The sequence below is a fragment of the Xiphophorus hellerii genome, chromosome 7 (genome assembly GCF_003331165.1).
Source record: "Xiphophorus hellerii strain 12219 chromosome 7, Xiphophorus_hellerii-4.1, whole genome shotgun sequence".
NCBI classification, from domain to species: domain Eukaryota; kingdom Metazoa; phylum Chordata; class Actinopteri; order Cyprinodontiformes; family Poeciliidae; genus Xiphophorus; species Xiphophorus hellerii.
Genome location: NC_045678.1, coordinates 17,006,813 through 17,027,183, shown reverse-complemented (window position 1 = coordinate 17,027,183; position 20,371 = coordinate 17,006,813). Strand labels below are relative to the sequence as shown.

General features: G+C 37.9%; 1 protein-coding gene across 2 annotated transcripts in view; it reads left to right on the top strand.

Annotated features, from left to right (window-relative positions):
* The window catches only part of LOC116723712 (obg-like ATPase 1), a 54,972-nt gene extending 39,980 nt beyond the window's left edge, over positions 1–14,992 (top strand). The window contains exons 8-11 of one of the 2 annotated variants that reach the window (XM_032568804.1): positions 3,493–3,633; positions 4,191–4,287; positions 10,288–10,410; positions 13,502–14,992. In XM_032568804.1, the coding sequence (XP_032424695.1) occupies positions 3,493–3,633; positions 4,191–4,287; positions 10,288–10,410; positions 13,502–13,732 (592 nt within the window). In that variant the 3' untranslated portion in view covers positions 13,733–14,992. Of the gene's footprint in view, positions 1–3,492; positions 3,634–4,190; positions 4,288–10,287; positions 10,411–13,497 lie in introns of both variants that reach the window. The other variant, XM_032568805.1, reaches the window with a different exon arrangement.
* Positions 14,993–20,371: the final 5,379 nt, after the last annotated feature.

Here is a 20,371-nt window from a genome sequence, read left to right as displayed (position 1 = left end):
CAGTGCAAGGACCCAGAGACCCCCGGTGCTCATTTGCGGCTCACATTCTCCGTCTCGGCTTCACATTATTAAAATCATCCCTCAGCCCTCCACCAATAGCCTCTTTGTTACCCGGCCGGCTCGGCTCGGCTCTGTCAAAGTCTTCACCAATTACAGTCCCAGGTACAATGGTCTATTCAAAGGATCACAGCCCTTGACTGGTGTGGAGAGAGTGATTTGTGAATCATTATTCAAGCCGCCTGTAGAGAACGCAATACCTGAGGAATGCAAATAACGTGCCACCAAATAGACAGCTGTGTCGCTAAAAGTGACAAACTACAGCTGTTATTATCTCAGATTGGATTTTTCCCCCCTCATGGAGCGCCCCTCCGTCTCCTATTTATTGAGGCTTTTTGGCTTTTTCTTATTTTCCTGCGAGACTCTGGTTGCCACCTTTATTCAAAATGCAGAAAGAAAAGGGAAATATTAGGTTATGGCTCTTAATAGCTGTGCATGTAAACTGAGAAACAAACTGACACTTAAACAGCATTCAGTCAAAGCAAACGGCGCCGTTCTGGTGTGTTACCCTGTCATATGTTGTATATTGATAATCATTAGGTAGAAGCAGTGATCTGGTGCTGCGGCCGATAACGCCGGGGACATTGTTATTGGTACAGATCTGATATTGAGGCGCTCCGAGTTCCTCCCAGTCTTTGATTCCTTATGGGGCCTTTAAACAGGAAACCAGGATTACACATAATGACAGGGCCCCCCTCAGAATCAATCCGGGGCCGACGTGTGAAAATGGATTTGTGCGATGCTGCTCTTTGCCATCCGTCCAATCCCAGCCTCGGAGCTTGTGGAGCTAATCTCATAATTGCCCTAACCCCCTTGTATTGTTCTGACTGAGGGTTGCCATTAAGTGTGAGGATATCTTTGTCCTGCAATGTCAGGTGTCCCGCTGGAAGAGGGAGACAAAAAGAAAAGAAAAGAAGTGACAAAGACATTTAAAAGTAAGGAAATACTTAGTGGTTATTTGTTCTTTTCTCTCCAGGCTCTAGGCAAAATGTTTATTTAACACTCAGCAGGTAAATTAAATGTCCCCCATAATAAAACATTGGCAAAACAACTGAAGGTTTGGGTTTTATGTTATCTGTGGAAATGTTCTTCTTTTAAACTCCTTTTTGGCTGAATTTCAAGTTTTTTTTACCTGCCATTTGTTTGGTTACATTGGCTTTTCTGATAGGCATACAGCACCCTCAACCATTAAATTGCACCCCTTATGTATGCTTGCCAATTTTGTTTTCTCCCCTCCCATCATCTTCTCTGTGCATATCAGGAAGATCAACTTTTTTTTCTTGCCAAGTCTTGCTTGTCACAGTTCCAGCTGTTTTAAGCTGTTTAGTTATTGCTCTGACTGTGTTTTAAGAGCAGGTTTAGGTCAGTAACTGTTTTCTTGTAGCACTTTCCAGACTTATTAAGATCAACATACATTTATCTACTAGAACAACATGTGGCTAAGACCACATCCACACTGCATGTCCAGTCAAAGCTGAGATTTTGCACAGTTGTTGCATTAATTAAATGTGAATCAAATTCCAGTGTGAACCTCTGATATTCCTGAAGTAATGAAAAAGTTTTGACATCATACATGGCAAAGAAATGACGATGCAACAAGGTCCAGAGTGTAGCAGACACAATTCTGACAACCTCCATCTACATGGTGTCTGCCATGCTTGTTCGGTTCATTATTTGTACTCAATGGGAACGCTCCCCACTTCTACCAGCACAAAATTGTGATGTGTGTCTCATTTCAGCAATGAAATGGGACACACGTCACAGAGAACTGATGTAAGACAACATGAATGCACAGACTGAGATCCTTTGTGTCTGTGAATGTAGATTGTCTCTTTATTAGGTCACATTTATGGTGCTTTCAGTTTTGACTCCAAATTTGGAGATGGGACCTGGGAACGATGTGACACTTGAGCGTCTTCTCTTGGCAACTCGGACAACATTACCATTAGTGTACAAGATGATAAAACTGTAATTATCCCTATTTTAAGAAACATGTTTACAAGCTGTGCCAGTAGTTTAAGGAGCTTTAAAACTTTCAAAGAGCAAATAAATAGTTTAGGTTTGCTACATTCCCTATGCACAAAATCCATAGTCACAATACTGAGCAAGAATTCCCACTTAGGCAATTTATTTTATTATTTCAACTCAGAGTGAAATTCAGATAGATTTGTTAAATGGCAAAATAATTCAATATTTTTTTTCTCTTGCTTATTTTTTGCTTACAATTATTTCTAAGAAAAACCCCAAATTCAGTTATTTAGAAAATTATAATATACCAAACTAATTTCTTTTTAAAAATTAGTCCTCGGTATGGCCTACATAATCATCAGGAAGACAGAGTTGTGTCCAAGTATTGCATTAGAAAACGCAATCTAAGGAGAACATTAAGTTCCCTGTGATTTTATAGATCATGAAATGGGCAAAACAGCATTTTTCAGCGTCTTTCTATTGATCTTATGGACAGTTTTAATTTTGTATGAGACCAATGTTTGAGTTGTACTGTAAGCATAACATGAACACAAATATTACATAAATATGTATGAGTTTCACCTTTTTTTAAATCGAATTACTAAAATAAATTCACTTTTTTATGGTTTTCTAATTTATTGTGATGCACCTGTATTTCCAGCCAAGATTGACTAAAGCCCAGCCCATATTTGCATATATGCACCATTATGGTACAGGTCAGCTAGTCATAGAAAACTAATTAACTATTTTCTTTTTTAGGAAAAAAAATTACAAAACACCTTATTTACATTTGTAAGTGCCAGCTGGGCACTTACAAAGAAAGGCAGAAAAAGGATAATGGAAAAAATCTAATACTAAATTTATTAAAATTAAAGGTTAAGTTTTTTTTTTTTTCATTGTGAGTTGTTTCCAATGTTATTAAAACTAATTTATTGTTTCAGAGTCAATATGTTTTAAAACCAAATGAAGACATTTTTTAGTTCTCTGTATGAATCAGAAATATTTAGAAGTGAATAGTGAATATTTTTCACTTCCCCATAAGATAAACTTTGAGCTTAACTATAAATTACAACCTTGTAGCAATGATTCAGTAATGCTGACAAAAAATCCAGGTGTAGATCTAAGAAATAGGGGCATGTAACAAAGCCAATATTACATGCTATTTTATATGTACAGGTACAGAAAATTTATCAAATAAATTTTAAAGCATTTTTTTTGTACAAAATGTATTAGTTAATATGAACACTAATAATAAGTTTATTCACTTCTGGTATGCTAACCATAGGCCTTTTTAAAAAATTCTTACTGCTTTGTTTAAGTCACTGTCTCCATTCAAACGAATCCATTTTAAACTCTCCTAAAAAGATATTCATATTCTCTGCTGCTCTCATGAATATGGATTTCCAAGGCCACAACAAATGCCCCCTTCTCAATCAAATCTTCTTTGGTTTGCCGTTTCTCCATCAGGTTGGTGAAAATCAAGGAGTGGGTGGACAGTCACGACCCCGGAGCCTTGGTCATCCCCTTCAGCGGCAACCTGGAGAGTCGACTGCAGGACATGAGCGAAGAGGAGAGACAGAAGTGCTGCAAAGAGCACAAGACGCAGAGGTTAATTAGCATTCAGTCTCCTCACACTTTATTATCAGCTGTGTCCTCCATGCACTCCTTTAATTGCATGTGCTGATAGAATAATAAATGGCAGAGTAATTACCATTATAAAGCAAAGGATCCCTCTTCTTACTGAACAACTCAGTCAAAGGGTTTTCCTCCAAATTAAGTTTTTAACTGTCATCTGTCATCTGTAGGTATAATTATAACTTGGTGCATTTTGGGTTTATTGTTCTCATCTGAAAACCTCTATGGAGAGAAAAATTGTGACAGCAGAGACATTTTTTTTTTCTTTTTTTTTTTTCTCAGCAAAGACCGAGGCGTCGAGTTGAATTCTTAAAAATGTTAAATGGGACTACAAGCATTCTAATTAATCATGCAAACCATTGGAGAGTTGAACGTCTCATGTGAAATGAAGTGACCCATCTTGCTCACTTAATGAGTTTGTATTGGAATAAACGGCGCCTTGCTGCTGAAGGGAACTTTTCCCAGGCGTCAGCGAAGTATAACAAAACGATTCAGACCCTTTGATTCATGCTGAAATTTCTCCCCACCAGTGCCCTGAGCAAGATCATCAAGGCGGGCTATGCAGCCCTGCAGCTGGAGTACTTCTTCACCACTGGCCCAGACGAGGTCCGTGCCTGGACCATCCGGGTGAGAGCCGGCCGCAGCGTCGCGTGAACACACACCGCATCCTACGTTCCACCCTGCTGGCACCTTCGCTGATATCACACACTTCCAACTTTGTCATGGTCGTGCTTTAGCTAGTCATTACAGGCTGAGGATAACTTCAATTACTGGTGAGCTGCTGAACGGTGAAAGTGGGGGCCTACATTGATTGAGGAGGACAACAATTGATTTTGCCCATTACGTCCGTGAGAATGTTTCCATCCTGTGCAGATCTGCCTGCCCTCCTCCTGCCGCTGGAGATAAGGAGGCCGTCCATTGTGCCTGCCTAATCTGTGTGACGGAGGGTGTCTGTGCCAAAATTGATGTCGCTTTTCATCCGACTGTTTGTGGGCCTTGCTGGGGGCTCCTCCTCCATGTGTGTCTCAGTTTACAGAGCCCTGCCCGCCAAGAGCTCCGTGCAATGGGATCATAGGATTTACATCAATACAGATGTCGGCTTTGCATGTTGGTATTGTGCGTTTTCTTTCTCTTTTTTTTCTTTAAGTGGATGGAAGTGCAGATTTAAAAAGGTCGTATTTTAAAATTTAAATAGAAAACAAAATGGATTATGCGTCATATATTATTCAAGCTGTTTTGAATCACGATTTTGCAGTGCAGAATGAATTTAATCCATTTAGGAAGAATGCACACTGAAAAATTTCTTGCATTATTCCACAAAGAAATTGTCACAAGAAGATCAGAAGAGGTTTGTTTTCTGAATTTCAGTTTTTCTTATGCTGCCATTTTTACTATCTCCAAATGGCTCACAGCAAATTCCTTGTTTTAGTATTTGTAGATTACAAAGTCCTTATTGAATTTTAATTTTAAACTTGAGCAATGTTTGTGTTGTTCATTCACATTTTCAACTACAAGTTTAAAGAAACTGTTTCATACATTTGCACTTTTTCCCTGTCTCAGGCCACTAATAACCTCTCATCACTATAGTAACCATGAAGCAAAGTGCCACTTAAAATCCCTGTGAAAACAGACTAAAGAACAAGAAAAAACTGTTTTATGAAATATAAAAGAAAAACATCTCTTGAAATTTTACAATAAAAATGTTGAGCTACAACCACAAACCTCAATGAATCAATGAATTTAATTTTATTGAGATTTCATAGACAGACAGAAGCAACATAGTGCATAATTGATGCATGAGGTGAACCTTGGGACCGATCTCAAGTCTTTTGCTGCCTCTAACATTATTTCTTCAGGGTTCCCCAATATTTTTCTTCATCCACCTTCCAATCAGCCCTGTCCTGCTTTCCTGTCCCTGCTGAAGATAAGCATCTCCTCAGAATAAAGCTGCCACCACCGCGTTTCACTGGAGAGATTGTGTGTTCACGTTGATGCACTGTTAATTTTTCTCAACTGAGTACCAGAGAACCTTCTTTTATGCTCTCTACATCCCCCAAAACTGGCTTTAAAGATAAGCTCTTGTTATTTATAAAGGCATTTAGTTATGCAGTATTTTACTTAGTGGTATTAAGGTAAGGCAAAATACTTGACTTAATCAGATTTTTACTATTTCATTTTTCTTTCAATGTCAAAATCCCAACAGAATACTTGGAAGTTTCTGGTTGCAACACGACAAAATGTGAAAGATGAAGTTCTTTGAATATTTTGGCAGTGCATTTGTCAGTAATTTTCTCCAAAATAAGGAAAAATGTGGGACTTTCAAGTCTTAAAAAGTGAATAGTGATTCTTCAGATTTCAACAAAGCAGATCCAGAACAGTGACTCATTCTCATCATTTAAAATTTACAAACAGTCAATTTACTAAGATGCTACAAACCCCATGAATCCATAAATATTGTTCAGTTCAGTTTATGTTAAGGTTTTGATTTTGAAAATAAGATTTAGAGTAAATCAAATTAAATCCCTCTGAACAGCTTGGAATACAAAATCCTTTAAAATAACTTACTACGGGATCCTTTTAATAGTTTGTGTTTCATTAGATTTTGAATTTGAACAGTCTGCTTATAAAAACACAGCAAACTGTTTTCCGTGTTTCATTAAATTCCTCTGGTTGAACAGGTCAGTCTTTCCGTCTCGTCTCAGGATGCTTTCTCTCTTATGGATGTTATTTACTGAAGAATCTAAAACTGTGCACAGGCCTGGGGTGAAAGTGAGCTCACTTCCTGTTTTCTCACGAAGAACTTGTTATGTCTCAGTCGGATGACATCACCGGATTTATATCATGATGACTGATGTCCTTGCTATTTACAATAAAAGCACCTGAATGCTTCAAAGGTATCCTTAAAAAACAGGCTTGTGTCTCCTCTGTGTAAGTGATTACAGCCAGCCTCGATTTGTGTGTGAGGGGCAGTTAGTCAGGTAAGCATCAGTGAGTAACTATATTAAGCCAATACATCTTGCATTGTAAAAACTACGCTCAGTAATGTCATGTTCCTAAGTTCTTTAACATGCTTTATTAGGCAGCCTCGAGGTGACCATTATCTATCAGCCTGCTCTGCATAGCTCTTAACTAGGACAATGTGGCTCTCCTGTAAAGCACCAGATGAAAAAAAAAAAATTCAAACCCTTAATCTATTTTTTTTCTCCACATAGACAAACCTTGATGCTGATTAATGGTAGTTAAACACACAAGTACTCTGTCAGTGAGATTGCAAATAGATGGTAATGTATTAGAGTCATTAAATACGCATCAGTCTTGTGGCATGAAATATGTTGACCCCAACCTGATTATATACATAATTAAAACAGCTCAACAGCCCCTGAGCACGGTGCTGCGGCGCGGCTCGACAGACAGGAGTCACAATGATGCACGGTGGCCACGTCACTTATTTGCCTCATTTGTCATTTCCGCACATCATTTCTGTGCATACAAATTGCGCATTTCATCATTCAGCACTTTTATCTTAAAGTGGTTCAGAGAATTTTTACAAAACAATTCAACCTATACAAAAAATGTCTCGAAATGGGCTCTGACGCATGAAGCGACCTTTTGTTTCTTAGTTTTTAGCTTAAGAGAGTTTCTGCTCTTTTACTCTCTCAGCCAACTAGCTGAAGTTATTTAGTCAGAATTACCCTGTCAAAATAATATTCTGGTTTCTCAAAAATAATTTGCCTTAATGACCATCAAATTGTTATGCTACTATTTCTGAAGTTAGCAATTTAATTTATTTTTTATTAAAATAATCTATAATTAATTATCATAAAATAAAATACGAAATGTCCGAAATTGAGAAATATGTGACTGTGTTATCCTGAGAACTGAATAAATGAATATGAAAAACACCTTGAAGGTGCAGAACAGCGCTAAGTAAACAGTTTGCTTTTGCTACAAACAAAAAAGTATTTGCATAAAGTTGCACATCTGTGAAATTGTCTGGTGCCACAGAGGAATTTTAATTGAGTAACTTTAAGGCTCCCTTTTACTCATAGGTTGTATGATGTGATAAAACCCACATTTTCTAAAGATTATGTCCTGATAGTTAAGACTGTGGTTGTAGCTAGACAATAAAACACGGGTATCAATTCTAAAAAATAAAAAAAAATCCCTTATTTTCTCTGTCTATTTATCTTTGATAATGGGCTCTAAGTCTTGACCCTAATCTGGATCTTCATCCACATATCCTCTATCAAATCTGAGACAGATACCTGCCTGGTCATTTCAAAATGTTTGTTCAATTTACATCATTCAAAAATACTTTATTTATCCCAAAGGAAAACAACATTTTATTGTAACTCTTATCCTCCAAGTATTTTAAATCATTGTAGATGGTGATGAGTCAGTCAGTCTTGCAACAAATCTGAAGACACCTCTGACAGAAGAAACTGTTGTCATGTTATGGCCATCTCATGGCTGTCATAACATGCTGACAGCTCTATATTTGGGCAGCAGAGACAATATTTCCCAGTAACTTGTCCTGGCTGACATCAGTTGTTGAAAAGCACTTTCTAATCCACCTCATTTGCTTTTGCCTTTCCTCTTTAAATTTCCATGAAGCTTCCTTTTCAACTCCTCTGGGATATGGGGTTGTGGTTCAGGTATTATTTGAGCTTTTGAGGTGCTTGTTGCCACAGTTACACATCATAACAACTACCAGAAAGTAAAACATAGCATCTTGCTACATGGCATCCAAAATCTTGGGAAATAATTATCATAACCTTCACTGCCTCAACCAAGAAAATTATGAATAATATGGAATAATTGTGAACCAAATCATAAATTTGTTTTTATGTATGAGAACCTCAGAACCAAGCTTCCATCCAAGCAAGAAACTGGACCAGATTGTTTCGAGTCGTACCCCACATGAAGTCCTCCTACAGTTTGTGTGAACTTCCCAGAAAGACGTTTGACCAGAGCTTCACTCTGTGATTTTCCTCCAAGTGCTTCACTTGGTTCTGAGTCTAAAATGTGGAGCCATTGGACACCAGAGCAGGAACACACATAAACAGTCTCTTCTGAACATATAGTAGGTTTTAGGTTACATTTATGTTAATGATGATGAATATTGCCCATCATACCCATACCCACTACAAAAGAGAACATCCCACATCTTGACTTTTTAAAACTGTAACTAAAGCAACAGTTTTACCTTAACTTAGTTTGCAGCAGATTTGTGGTAAACTAATCTGCAGAACCACACAGCAAGGCAAGGCAACTTTATTTATATAGCACCTTTCAGCCAAAGACAATTCAAAGTGCTTGTACAAGAAAGTTAAAAACAACATACAAGAAGAAGATAATAATAATAATAATAATAATAATAATAATAATAATAATAATAATAATAATAATAATAATAATAATAAAATCAAGCAAGCCCACTGACAATACTAATACAGGTATGCACTCAAAGAGACACTGACACTTTAATCCATCCATGTGGTCCCAAAAGCTTCCCTGTGAATATTGTTATTTTCAGCCCTGAAACCTCTGGCTTGTTTGCCTAGAAAGTTTAGTTTGTTTGGGGAGGTAGAAATGTACAATCAAACTCTGATTCAGAGCAAAGAAATCAAGGTCTGGAAAACCTTAAACCTAGGCCTTGATTTTATTGAAGTGAATTCTGAAGTGCTTTGAAGGTTTATGTGAATGCCAAGCAGACCAGAGAGCTCTCCAAAAGCAGGACGCAGACTATAGTGTAGGGCATTCTGGGTAAATACGACCAAAATAAATACAAGAGTATAGCACTAGTTGGAGAAATGGCTTTTGTCTTTTAACAAAATCAAAAGAGAAATCCTGCAATCACTAAAATTTGACGCCACTCCGTTTTTGTTTATATTTTGTGGAAAAGGAAGCTGTGCTCATTTATTCTTCTGAGATCTTTCTGTCATTTCCTTTAGTGGTTCTTGGTGCACCGCCACCACAGGCGAGGCGGTGGATAGGTTTCTCAATGTGTCTGGTTCACTTGACACAGGGCAGTGTGAAAGCAAACTCCACCAGCTGAAAATGTAACATATGTCGCCATTTTGGTCCCCAATCAAACCGAGTCTACCAGACACCCTCAAGTACAGGATATTTGAAGATTTCTGAAGTCAAACAGCAGTTTGTAGAAACCTATCTAACATGCTGTGATATCTTTCAAGGCTAAACGTGAATTTGAATTTCCAAACTCTGGTGTGTCACAATAGTCTGACCTGATAGAGTAAGGTCTACACCACCTTAGCCTCTCACTGCAACACTGGGTCCCATTGCTGTCATGACCAGAGAGCTGAGCAGCGACCCACAATGAGGCAAGATTGCTTGGAGAGAAATCAATACAGCTAAGGAATGAGAGTCAGAAGGCATTGATAGCAGCGCCAGGTCCTTATCGGTGTCCAGGCTGCCCTAGCAGGCCACAGTCGAGTGGAAAGCTATCCAGAAATCTGGACAGAGGCAAGAATACCCAGCGACTGAAAAACACCCCTGGAGTCATTACGCTGCTATCACCCTATCAAACACCATGTCGCTCGCATGCTGTAATCCATCTTCTCCAAAACAATTCATTTGTCCTCTCCTCTTCTTCTTCTGTGACAGAAAGGAACTAAGGCTCCACAGGCTGCGGGGAAGATCCACACGGACTTCGAGAGGGGCTTCATTATGGCAGAAGTAATGAAATTCCAGGATTTTAAAGAAGAAGGCAGTGAGAGCGCTGTCAAGGTGAGCAGTTAGTGTGCCGGAGGAGATGAGGGGAAAGTCTCCTGTGATCAGTGGAGCTGACAGTCGCCACGCAGCTCCGACTGAAAACTCCTCTTCACCTTTACTCGGGGGAAGAAATTACTGCACACACTCAGGCACCACCAGTGACAAGCCAGCTGATTCTGGGTCTAAACACTGCCATTGTGCTCCAGCTGTGCATATCTTTATCACAATGTGTTCTAACTGGCTGATGGCGGCTCTTGCTTTTGACTTGGCACAGATGCTCAGAGGAAGCACTTCTTCAGCTCGCCAGGCGTTTATCAGATCTGTACGGTGTGCCGTTAGAGCTCTCCCGCGCCAAGCCCCCAACTGTAGGCATGTGACAGTGATATAAAGTGGCAAGTTAAATAAAGTGTAAAATTCCTCAAATAAGGACTGCTTCATGGATGGGTAGCGCAGAATATGACTTGCATGTCTTAGTTATGTCTATCTGCCTTTGTTTTGACCTTTTAGCTGTTTGTGTGCAGCCTCATGTTAAATGCAATAAGATACAGTGCATTACTAAATTTTCACACCTACTGAATTATTTAATTTTTTTTGTCACATTTCAACCACAATAACCAATCAAAATAAACTGGGATTTCATTTGATAGACCAGTACTTGTGGTGTGGAAGGACGTTGCATCTGGTAATTGTTTTTTATTAAAATCTGGTGTCTCTCACAGCACTAAGCAAAATTCAATGCGACCACCTGAAAATCAGCTTTTAAGTCTCAAACTCTCAATTGGATTTAGGTCTGGGCTTTAACTAGACCATTCTAACGCTTGAATTTGCTTTGAGCTGAATCATTCTACCATGTTTCACCATGAGAATAATGTGTACAGAGTCGAGGTGTAGGGTTAGTTTTCAAATGTAAAAGCATTAAGCAGTTCAGTTTTAGTTTCATCTGGCCAGATTTCTGTAATGTTTTCTATGGTTTGGGCCAAACTACAGACGTTTAGACAGGTTTGCAGTGATGCCAAGCTGGGAATTATAAACTAACCCTGCTTTAACTTGTCCACAACTTTATTCTTGACCTGTCTGCTGTGACCTTTTTGATTTATTTATTTCAAACATGTTTTTAAAAACAAGAAAACAAGCAATCAGAGGACAGAGAAAACATGTGCATACATAACCAAGAATAAAATTATGTTTGATCTGTATTCTTCTCTAACAAACTGCTGAGGCCATCGTAGATAATCAGGATTTAAATGTAGCTTAAATGTCTTTATTTATTAATCCGGTGAAGGCAGTTGGTTGCCCTGGATTTTCTTAAGGAGTAAAGAAAATCGAGATTAAATACAAAAACAGGGAATTAAATACACTTTTTATTCCTTTATTGGGTATAAACATTAAAAATCCTCTTTTCTTCCACTGATACATAAAATCCTGGTTAAATACAATGAAGATCCTGGTTGTGATGTAATTAAGTCTCAAAAGGGTTAGTAATCATTTAACAAGACATGGGATGTTTTAAATTCAATTCAATTTCTTCAAAACAAAATTACAAATGTTTCTAATGTTTAGGTTGAGCATGAATTTCTAATCTGCAAGCTGAAAGTATAGAATATGAAATCAACACATTAATGCAGCAGAATGTTTTTTTTTCTTTTTTTTCTGATTAAACAAACCTCCGTTAAATTGTGGCTTCATTAAATGAAAGCAGAAGTGACTAACTTTGCTCAGCATAAACCTCGTCATCCGCAGCCGTAAGCCATGCTGGCGTGATCTCTTTATCAGCAGCATCGAATCCTTGCGCCCACTTACAGACTCAGCTAATGTAATTATAGTGGCACAAAAGGCCCGTGGAGACCAGTGAGGAAGGGAGCACTAAAAAACATTTTAAACCTCTTTAGTATTCAAGCCCTCTTTTTTTAAATATTTTTTTTTGTATTTAATGCAGTGGCAGTGTATTGTCCACACCCCCAATAAGCTGCTAACTGAGAGTGAATCGTGTTGGTCTCTGGGGGGGTTTCACCATTGTTATCCGGGGTTGAGATCTGAGTGTCAGGTCCTCACTGCTTGCTCTCACTTTAATCCCTTTTTGAGCCTCAGAAGAACATGGAGCGTCTCTGACTGCGGCATTAAGGTCCATGCTATTTAATGCCAGTTGTGGGAATAGGCTGCATGAATGGCGCCAGAGTACGGGGATATCACATTATTAGTAATCATATCTGCTTAAGCCAAGCTTGCCGCTCCAGATGGCTGCTTTCAAGTGCAAATGAACCAGTTAGATGTGTCGGGTTTAATACATACTCAGGAATCACAAATAGCCATTGATTTTTTTTTTTCCTGTCTGCCTCTCCATCCTGTGTTTCTGGTGGTATTGAGCTTGGATTAAATGGTCTCCTGAGCCTTTTAAAGGGACATTGATTCCTCTAATTAATTGTGCACCGTGCAGAACCAGAATGGATAAACCTGTCTGTGTTAGCACTTCAAGTCAATTATTTTTGAGTTTGCAGGGAAGGAGAACAAACACTTACAGTACACAAAAGAAATGTTAGAACTTATTTAGTTTCCTTGAGAAGTTTCACATCGCTGTAATCAAAGACTTATTAACATTTTGTGCCTGTGCACATGAAGCTCAAATGGGCAGACGAGAGGATTACTCGCTCAGTGGGAATTCAGGCACCCCCACGCGCAAAACATGCATGCATTTCTGTGTGTGTGATTCAGTGGGGGTGTGTGTTTGCGTGTTTGATATACATGAATGACAGTGGCGCTACCCAGGGGTGTGCTTGGGGGCAATGGCCACCCCTACAAATTTTTCCTGCCCACCCAACTGTCCTCTCCCTGGCCAGACAGTCATTTATTTATTTGTTTGATCCTTTTTTTTAATGCCCATGTACTTTTTTGTTTTCCACTGTGTGTTGATTGTGATTTTTTAAAATGTTTTTTGGTGTGCCTCTTCACCGCTTTAAAAGCTTTCTGGAAGCGCCTCTGGCAAACACAGTTTAATACCACAATGCATCATGTATTAGGCTAAATAGTTAATGTAGTTAGTGTAATAGACTTACAGTAGCTGTGCTTGTTGTTACCTTATTTAATCTTTCTTTGAATTTCTTTCAGGCAGCTGGGAAATACAGACAGCAGGGAAGAAACTACACGGTTGAGGATGGAGACATCATCTTTTTCAAATTCAACGCACCGAATGCACCAAAGAAAAAGTGACTTAGGAAGAATATTATTATTGTTTACACAACTGATTTTATGCTTCATTTCCTTTTGGGCCCCGTACATGCAGTGCCACCAGAAAGTATTCACACCCCTTCACTTTTTCCACATGTCCTTAAACTTATTCTGAAAACGGTGTGTGTAAAGTTTTCTTTTTAAATAAATCTACTCAGAATGTCCATAAATAAAATACATTGTCAGACATTTTCTAAAAATTGTAATATTTAAGCTTAATAGGAAAGTAAGGATTCACACCCTTTGAAGTCACAGTCAAAATGGAGATCTGCATCTAATTTCCACTGATTTTGTTTGAGATGTTTCTTCAACTTGACAAGCCTGTGGTAAAATTCAGTCGACTGAACAGAATTTGAAAAGTAACCCATTTGTCTGTAAGAGCTCTCATAGATGACAGTGGATATTGGAGCAGAAACCAAGCAAGGCACAAATCTGGAGAAGGAAATGAAGACATTTCATCACCACTGTACATAAAGAAAAATGCTGTTTGAAGATCTGGCTGGCTGAAGAAACTGATAAATGAGGGAACTTTTTTCGGCAGCAGTAACTGGGAGACAAATACACAGAGGTTCTTCAAGAAAGCCTTCTCCAGAGAGTCCTGAAGCTCAGACTTTGTCAACGATTCATCTGCCAACACAAGAATCCACCAACGGACACTGCCAAGAAAACAAAGGAATGGTTTCAGACCATACTGTGAATGTCCTTGAGTGGCCCAGTCAGAGCTGGACTTAAATCTAAGTGAACGTCTTAGATAAATGATCTAAAAATGGTTTTAAAAATTGATCCAAACGTGTCTGAGCTTAAAAGGATCTGCCAATAATAATGATAGATACTCAAAGCAGGTGTGCCAAGCTTATAGAGACAGTCCAGCGAAGACTTGAGTCTCACTAAAGATGCTTTGAACAAATACTCAGCAATGGGCAAGAAACAATTGATTAATTTTTACATCTATCTTAATGGCTGATTTTTCCAATATTCATTGGGTAATGTGTGTAGATATGTGGGGAAAATTAAAAACTCTAATCTATTTTAGAACCAAAGCGAAGGGGTGTCAAAACTGTCTGTTGGCACTAAAGTGCCTCTTCTTAAGTTTTGGTTCCCCACGTTGAGAGCCAAAACAGAGGTTCTGTAAACTGTGACAGATTCTCTATTTAAGATCAGCATCAGGGATCCCCCCAGCCCCCTCCAAATTGTAGCAGCATTTTAAGGAGCATATTACTCTCCAGATACTTCATTAATCTCCATCACGGGTGCCAGCTCTGACACAGCTGACAGTGGAGACAATACCACCTGCTCTGCTCCCCCTCCTGCAGATAATGCATGTTTTACAGTAGGCCAGATGTCTACACTCAATAAAACATTTGACAAAAACCAGCCTGTGTGTGTTTAGGGATGTCTGTATTGAGCGGAGAGCTGCATGGGGATGGCGATAGCGGTCCTGCCGACCACTGATTAGAGAATTAAAAGACACAGCTGACATTGACTGTAGTGTAGAGGGGACAATTATAATTAAGTCTGTTAAGTGATGCTGATTTTAGAAGGGCACATGGAGGATGCAGGTGCTTTTTGCCAAAAGGAAGTGGTCATTTTGAATTAGTATTTCCAAACAGATTGAACTAACCTTTCACTGAATGTGTGCGCTCTATCTTTTCCCTGAAACCAGAGCTGGCCCAAAGGATAAGAAAACTAAGTCACTCATAGTTTGAGCTCCAAGGCCAGCAGGGCATAATTTTTTGGGCGGAGTTTTGTGGCAGCTTTCCAAAAAACCATTTAAGGCTGTTTTGAAACTTCAAGGGGATCACATATCTTACAATACAAAAAAAATGCATCCTGCACATAATTGTTTGTAAGTGAGGTAGAACCCAGTTGTAATGCTATTCCCAATAAAGTAAAACCAAAAAACACATTGTGAAATGTGCCTTAAGAATATTTTAAGAGGTTTTTTATCCTCAAGACTTTACACATATAGCATCAAATTTAGAAAACTAAAAATGGAAAACATAAAATTTGAAGAAAAATTAAAATAAAATCATATATCTTTAAAGGTTCATGCAGCTAACTTGAACTAGCTAACTGACTAACTAACTCTATTGTTGTGTGGTATCTGAATATCTGTGAGTTTTACAGGATCAACTTTTTATTACCAAGCATGCTTCCACATGGTAGAGATTTTTCTTTCCCACTGAAACTTCCAGTCTGTGTACTACACCACAAATAATGGCAACAACAACCATAAAAACACTTGAAGAAATATGTTGCACTATTTTTCTTCAACTGGCTGTACTGTAAAATTGATTGTATATGTATTGCTCAATATTTAAAATTAAAACACAAAGTATTCATACCCCTGCCAGATTAAGGCTTTCAAATAATCTTAATGCAAATGTAATATTAGCCTTTTGGCGTGACAAACAGTCTTTACTTGAATGTGATGGGAAATCTTTAAGGGGAGCTAAAGACTACAGTGACGGCTCAGAGGCCTTTCTCCCTCAAAGATTTGAATTTAATCACCCAAGAAGAATCACCAAAACATCAGTGAAAACGTTCCAAAAATCTGGTCAGCTACAGGGATCTGATTGGTGTAATGACAATCAATCTTTTTTTTTTTTTTGCTATTTTTTTGTCATTTAATTTCAATTTTCATTTTTTTTATTGAAATAAAAAAAAAAGCTTTCTTTTTTTTTTTTTTTGGTTTTATCTTTTGGGAAAAGCCTTTGTTGAATTGCAATAAATCTATATTAATATCTCCCCGGAATTTAAATGAATATTCAGGAATCAACATGTTTTATAAAACGATTTAAACTGGATATTAGATGCTTGTGGAAATTCATAAAGTATACACAACACAGTAGAAGCTTTGATGTTGCTGTTTCTTTTTGACTTGAAGTTCAGTTTATTTATTTGATCTATTCTCTGTGTGGAAAAATACCACAACTTCGCTGGACTTCGCCTTGTAGACTTGTTTGGACTGTGATTGGCTGGTCTGCCTGTCAATCATGATCAACGACAACCTATCAGAGCCTTAATGTTTTGGAACTTTCTGGAGTGTGGCAGAACAGGTGTTTTTTAAAGAGCAATTAAGTAAAATCAAGGTTCAGAAAATTTCTTACAAAACTAAACTGTTCAAAACACTTTACTAGAACCGCTAAGAGTCACAAACAAACCCTTGCATGCATAAATTGTCATTTCTTTTAGCTGTGGCTTCATAAAAAGAATTCATCAGTGATTCTTGTTTTTGAATTTGTAATTGTTCTTCGTTAATGTTGTTGTGCTTTGCATCCCAGGGCTACCGTATTCTTGACCTTTGACCTAACCTAAGAATTCATCAGTGATTCTTCTTGACCTTTGACCTAACCTGGGAAGCAGATCTGAACCATTGAACACAACACTTGAGTCCCTCTTCATTCCGGGATGAGGTTTTTCATGGGTTTACAGTTCTTCTCCTGAACCATGTGGTTATGCAGCGGCTTATGCAGCAATTTCCCCTCCCTTCTGTTGTACCACCATGATACAGCGAACTGCTTTGATTTATTGTGAACCATGTGGTTCTGGAAGAGAATGCATATTAACAAAACAAAACGAAGCACTAATTCACAGAGCATTTTCTTGCAAAAAAAAATTCACATTTCAGAACACTCGATATAGCATGAAAATAGATGTCTGCACAATCCGGTAGTGCAGCCAGAAAACGATTCCTGTTGTCTGAAGTAGTGTTTTTCTCGCCCCTATACTTTGTGTGTAAGTGTTTGTGAAGCATTTATGCTGATGGAATTGCGCCGCTGCAGCCCGAGCTACTTCGGAGTAAGATTGTGTTCTCGGCGGGAGTCCGGACAAAAGAGCTGTAGATCAGCAGTGCTTTGCTGAATATCTCGTAAGCATTAAGAGTGCAGCAAAAGAAAATGGCCATTTGATGGGGACGAAAAGATTGAATAAAAATGGTCATTTTGCAGGAAATGTGTTGCATATCCAACTTTTGGATGGGATGTTTTGCGGAGGCAGCAGAAAGCATGGTGTTTGTCATGGAAATAAGGTGGATTACAGTCTTTGAGGTCTGAGATCAGTGGCAAAATATAGGAGGGTGTTCATTGGGCTTATTTAAAAAGCAATGCGGAGGAACATATGTGTATCATAAACCACTGGCCTTATTTTGCTTTGTGTTAACCACCGATTTTAATCACTCAAACTCCACGCAGCACACAAAGGAGGGACCCAACACTTAGAGCCCTCATATATACTCCCTCAACGAGCTTCAGTGGACAGTTTTCTAAGTGAAACCATTCAAATCCTCTGGAGATCACAATGGGGGCTTGAGACAAAAACTGCTCTTGCATTCTTCTTGGGATGGCAGTGGTGTTGGCCAACCTAAACCCCACACAGAAGATTATTCATCTGCTGCAATTTTGAGGCTCAGAAATTGATGAGTTCTTCCCAGTGGTCTGGTTCGAGGAGAATTTTGTTTTTCATAAAGTGCCTATAAATCTCTTCAGTGCGAGTAATAAAGCCATTTAGAATCAAAACATCATGCAAAAAAATCCCTTGTTCAATCCCCAACATGATGTTTCAAGCTTTGATAGCAGCAATTTTCCTGTCACATGAAAGGGAAGATTTAAGGATTCAGAAAAGGATTTTGTGTCCCGTCTGTTGTTGTGACATCATTGTTCTTATATCAAATGAACATTTGAACGCGACACCATTAAGAAAAGAGGCGTGCACGTTGCCATTCGTGGTCATTATCAGGTGGATTTAAAAGATCCGCGCTGCAGGACTCACAAACCAGGAAACGTGACAGAATCTCTGCAAGAAATCTTCTGTCAGTGCCATCAATCAAGTGGTGCCACTCTGGCCCGAAGCAAACCACAGTGGCATCAAACCAAAAAGAGCAAAGAGTGGAAAGCTTGCTTTTAAAACACACACCCAACAAAATAGACCGCGGCCTGCTGTCGTAAATCACGCTGCACTCTCACCAACAGCCTTTGAAGAATAAAAAAAAAAAGGATGTATGAGTTTTAACGAATAAACATGCGGCATTTTTCAGAGCTGTAACTATGCACAGGGGATTGTGTTGGGAAATCTGATGGTTGTAGCAAACACACTGCAGTGTATCATTACAAAGAAGAAATTATCTCTATTTTGGATGACAATAAAAGCCATGCTGTAATTGTTGTTATTGTGTGATTTCCTGCCTGACACTATATGCTGCGCATAGTCAAAATGGCACCATGATGTGACAAAAATAACAGTAAAATGTTCATATAGGACAGCTTATGCAGAAATTTCCCCTCCCTTATGTTGTACCACCATGATACAGCGAACTGCTTTGATTTATTGTTCACGCTGTCAAGAGGATGACACTTTGTTGATGCAGTGCTGAGTGAAAGGAATGACATAAACAGCTGAGCTTCGCAAGGCATCATTAGATTTTACACTGAAGTTTGGTTTCTACTTTTTGCCATTTATTTTCTATGTTTTGTTATCAGTGTTTAACTAAAATCTATTTATTATTAATATTATTAACTGAGTATTTCTCCAAGTTTTAGTCAATTAATCTGAAATGTTTTTAAGCTATAATTAGATTGTAATATTTATATTAATTATGAAAAATAGCCTAATTAATTACTTAGTTCATAACCTAAGCAGGTGACATCTAACTTACATGGGTGGGGTATTTTTAACTGTTGATTGTGACTCAAGTCATTTTACACCACAGTTATACAATGTCAACACATTTAAAGAAATCGTGTCTGTTTGCTAAATACCAAAAAATGAGTGAGAGATTTTTTTATTTATTTTAACATACCCTTATAAACTTATTATATTGCATAAAATATACATATTAAGCATAATATGGCCTTTCTAGAGTTCTAACTTCCCATTATTATTTCAGATAAGCCATCTCTGCTATTGTGCTTAAACACAAAATACAGCAGCAACTTCAATATCTGTAACTGTACAACCAAGTGCATATTAATCCAGCCGTTGCGATCTGAGAGGACAAAATCTTTTTCAGCAGTAAAGATTCTTATTTAAATTATACTTTAAAAAATTATATATTTAAAAGTCGAGATCAGGGTACCTGAAGCGGAAAGCAGGGAACAGCTACAGTATGCTGAAGGCCCTAAGGGACTGTTAAAGATGACTGGATAAACTAATATACTAAATTTTGAAAAAATACATAATTATATTTGTATTACATAAATATAATATATAATACATATTTATATATATTTGTTCCTTAATTTGTTTAAAACTATTAGAACCATTAATTTTTTATACTTTAAACCTCTGCACAGCATATTTTAATTGTCAGATAATTGCCAATTGTTCATTTAACGACAATGTTTATCTTTTTTATCTCATTCTAAAGCTGTGGTTCAGCAGCAAGAATCATCACCTGCCAACTGAGAGAATATCTGTCTTTTCCAGCCCTTCCTGCCACATGAGGCCTTGAGCATGCATGGAAAAACTCTTTAGGATTGTCAGCACTATTAGAAGCGCTTTACGGATAACAATAATAACAAATATTTACTGTCTAACATGACAAGGCCAAAGTACTTAGTTATGTAACTGGATGATATATAGTGAATATTTGTCTTAAAGAAAGATGATTTTTCAGCCTGTTTTTCCACCATGCATCACTTATCCTCAAAGAAACTCTTTATATCTTTGGGAAAGTTAGATCAATTAATTGAAAATAGTAACACAACATAATACATTATTAATTTTTATTCAAAAAAATATTAAAGATGAAAAATGT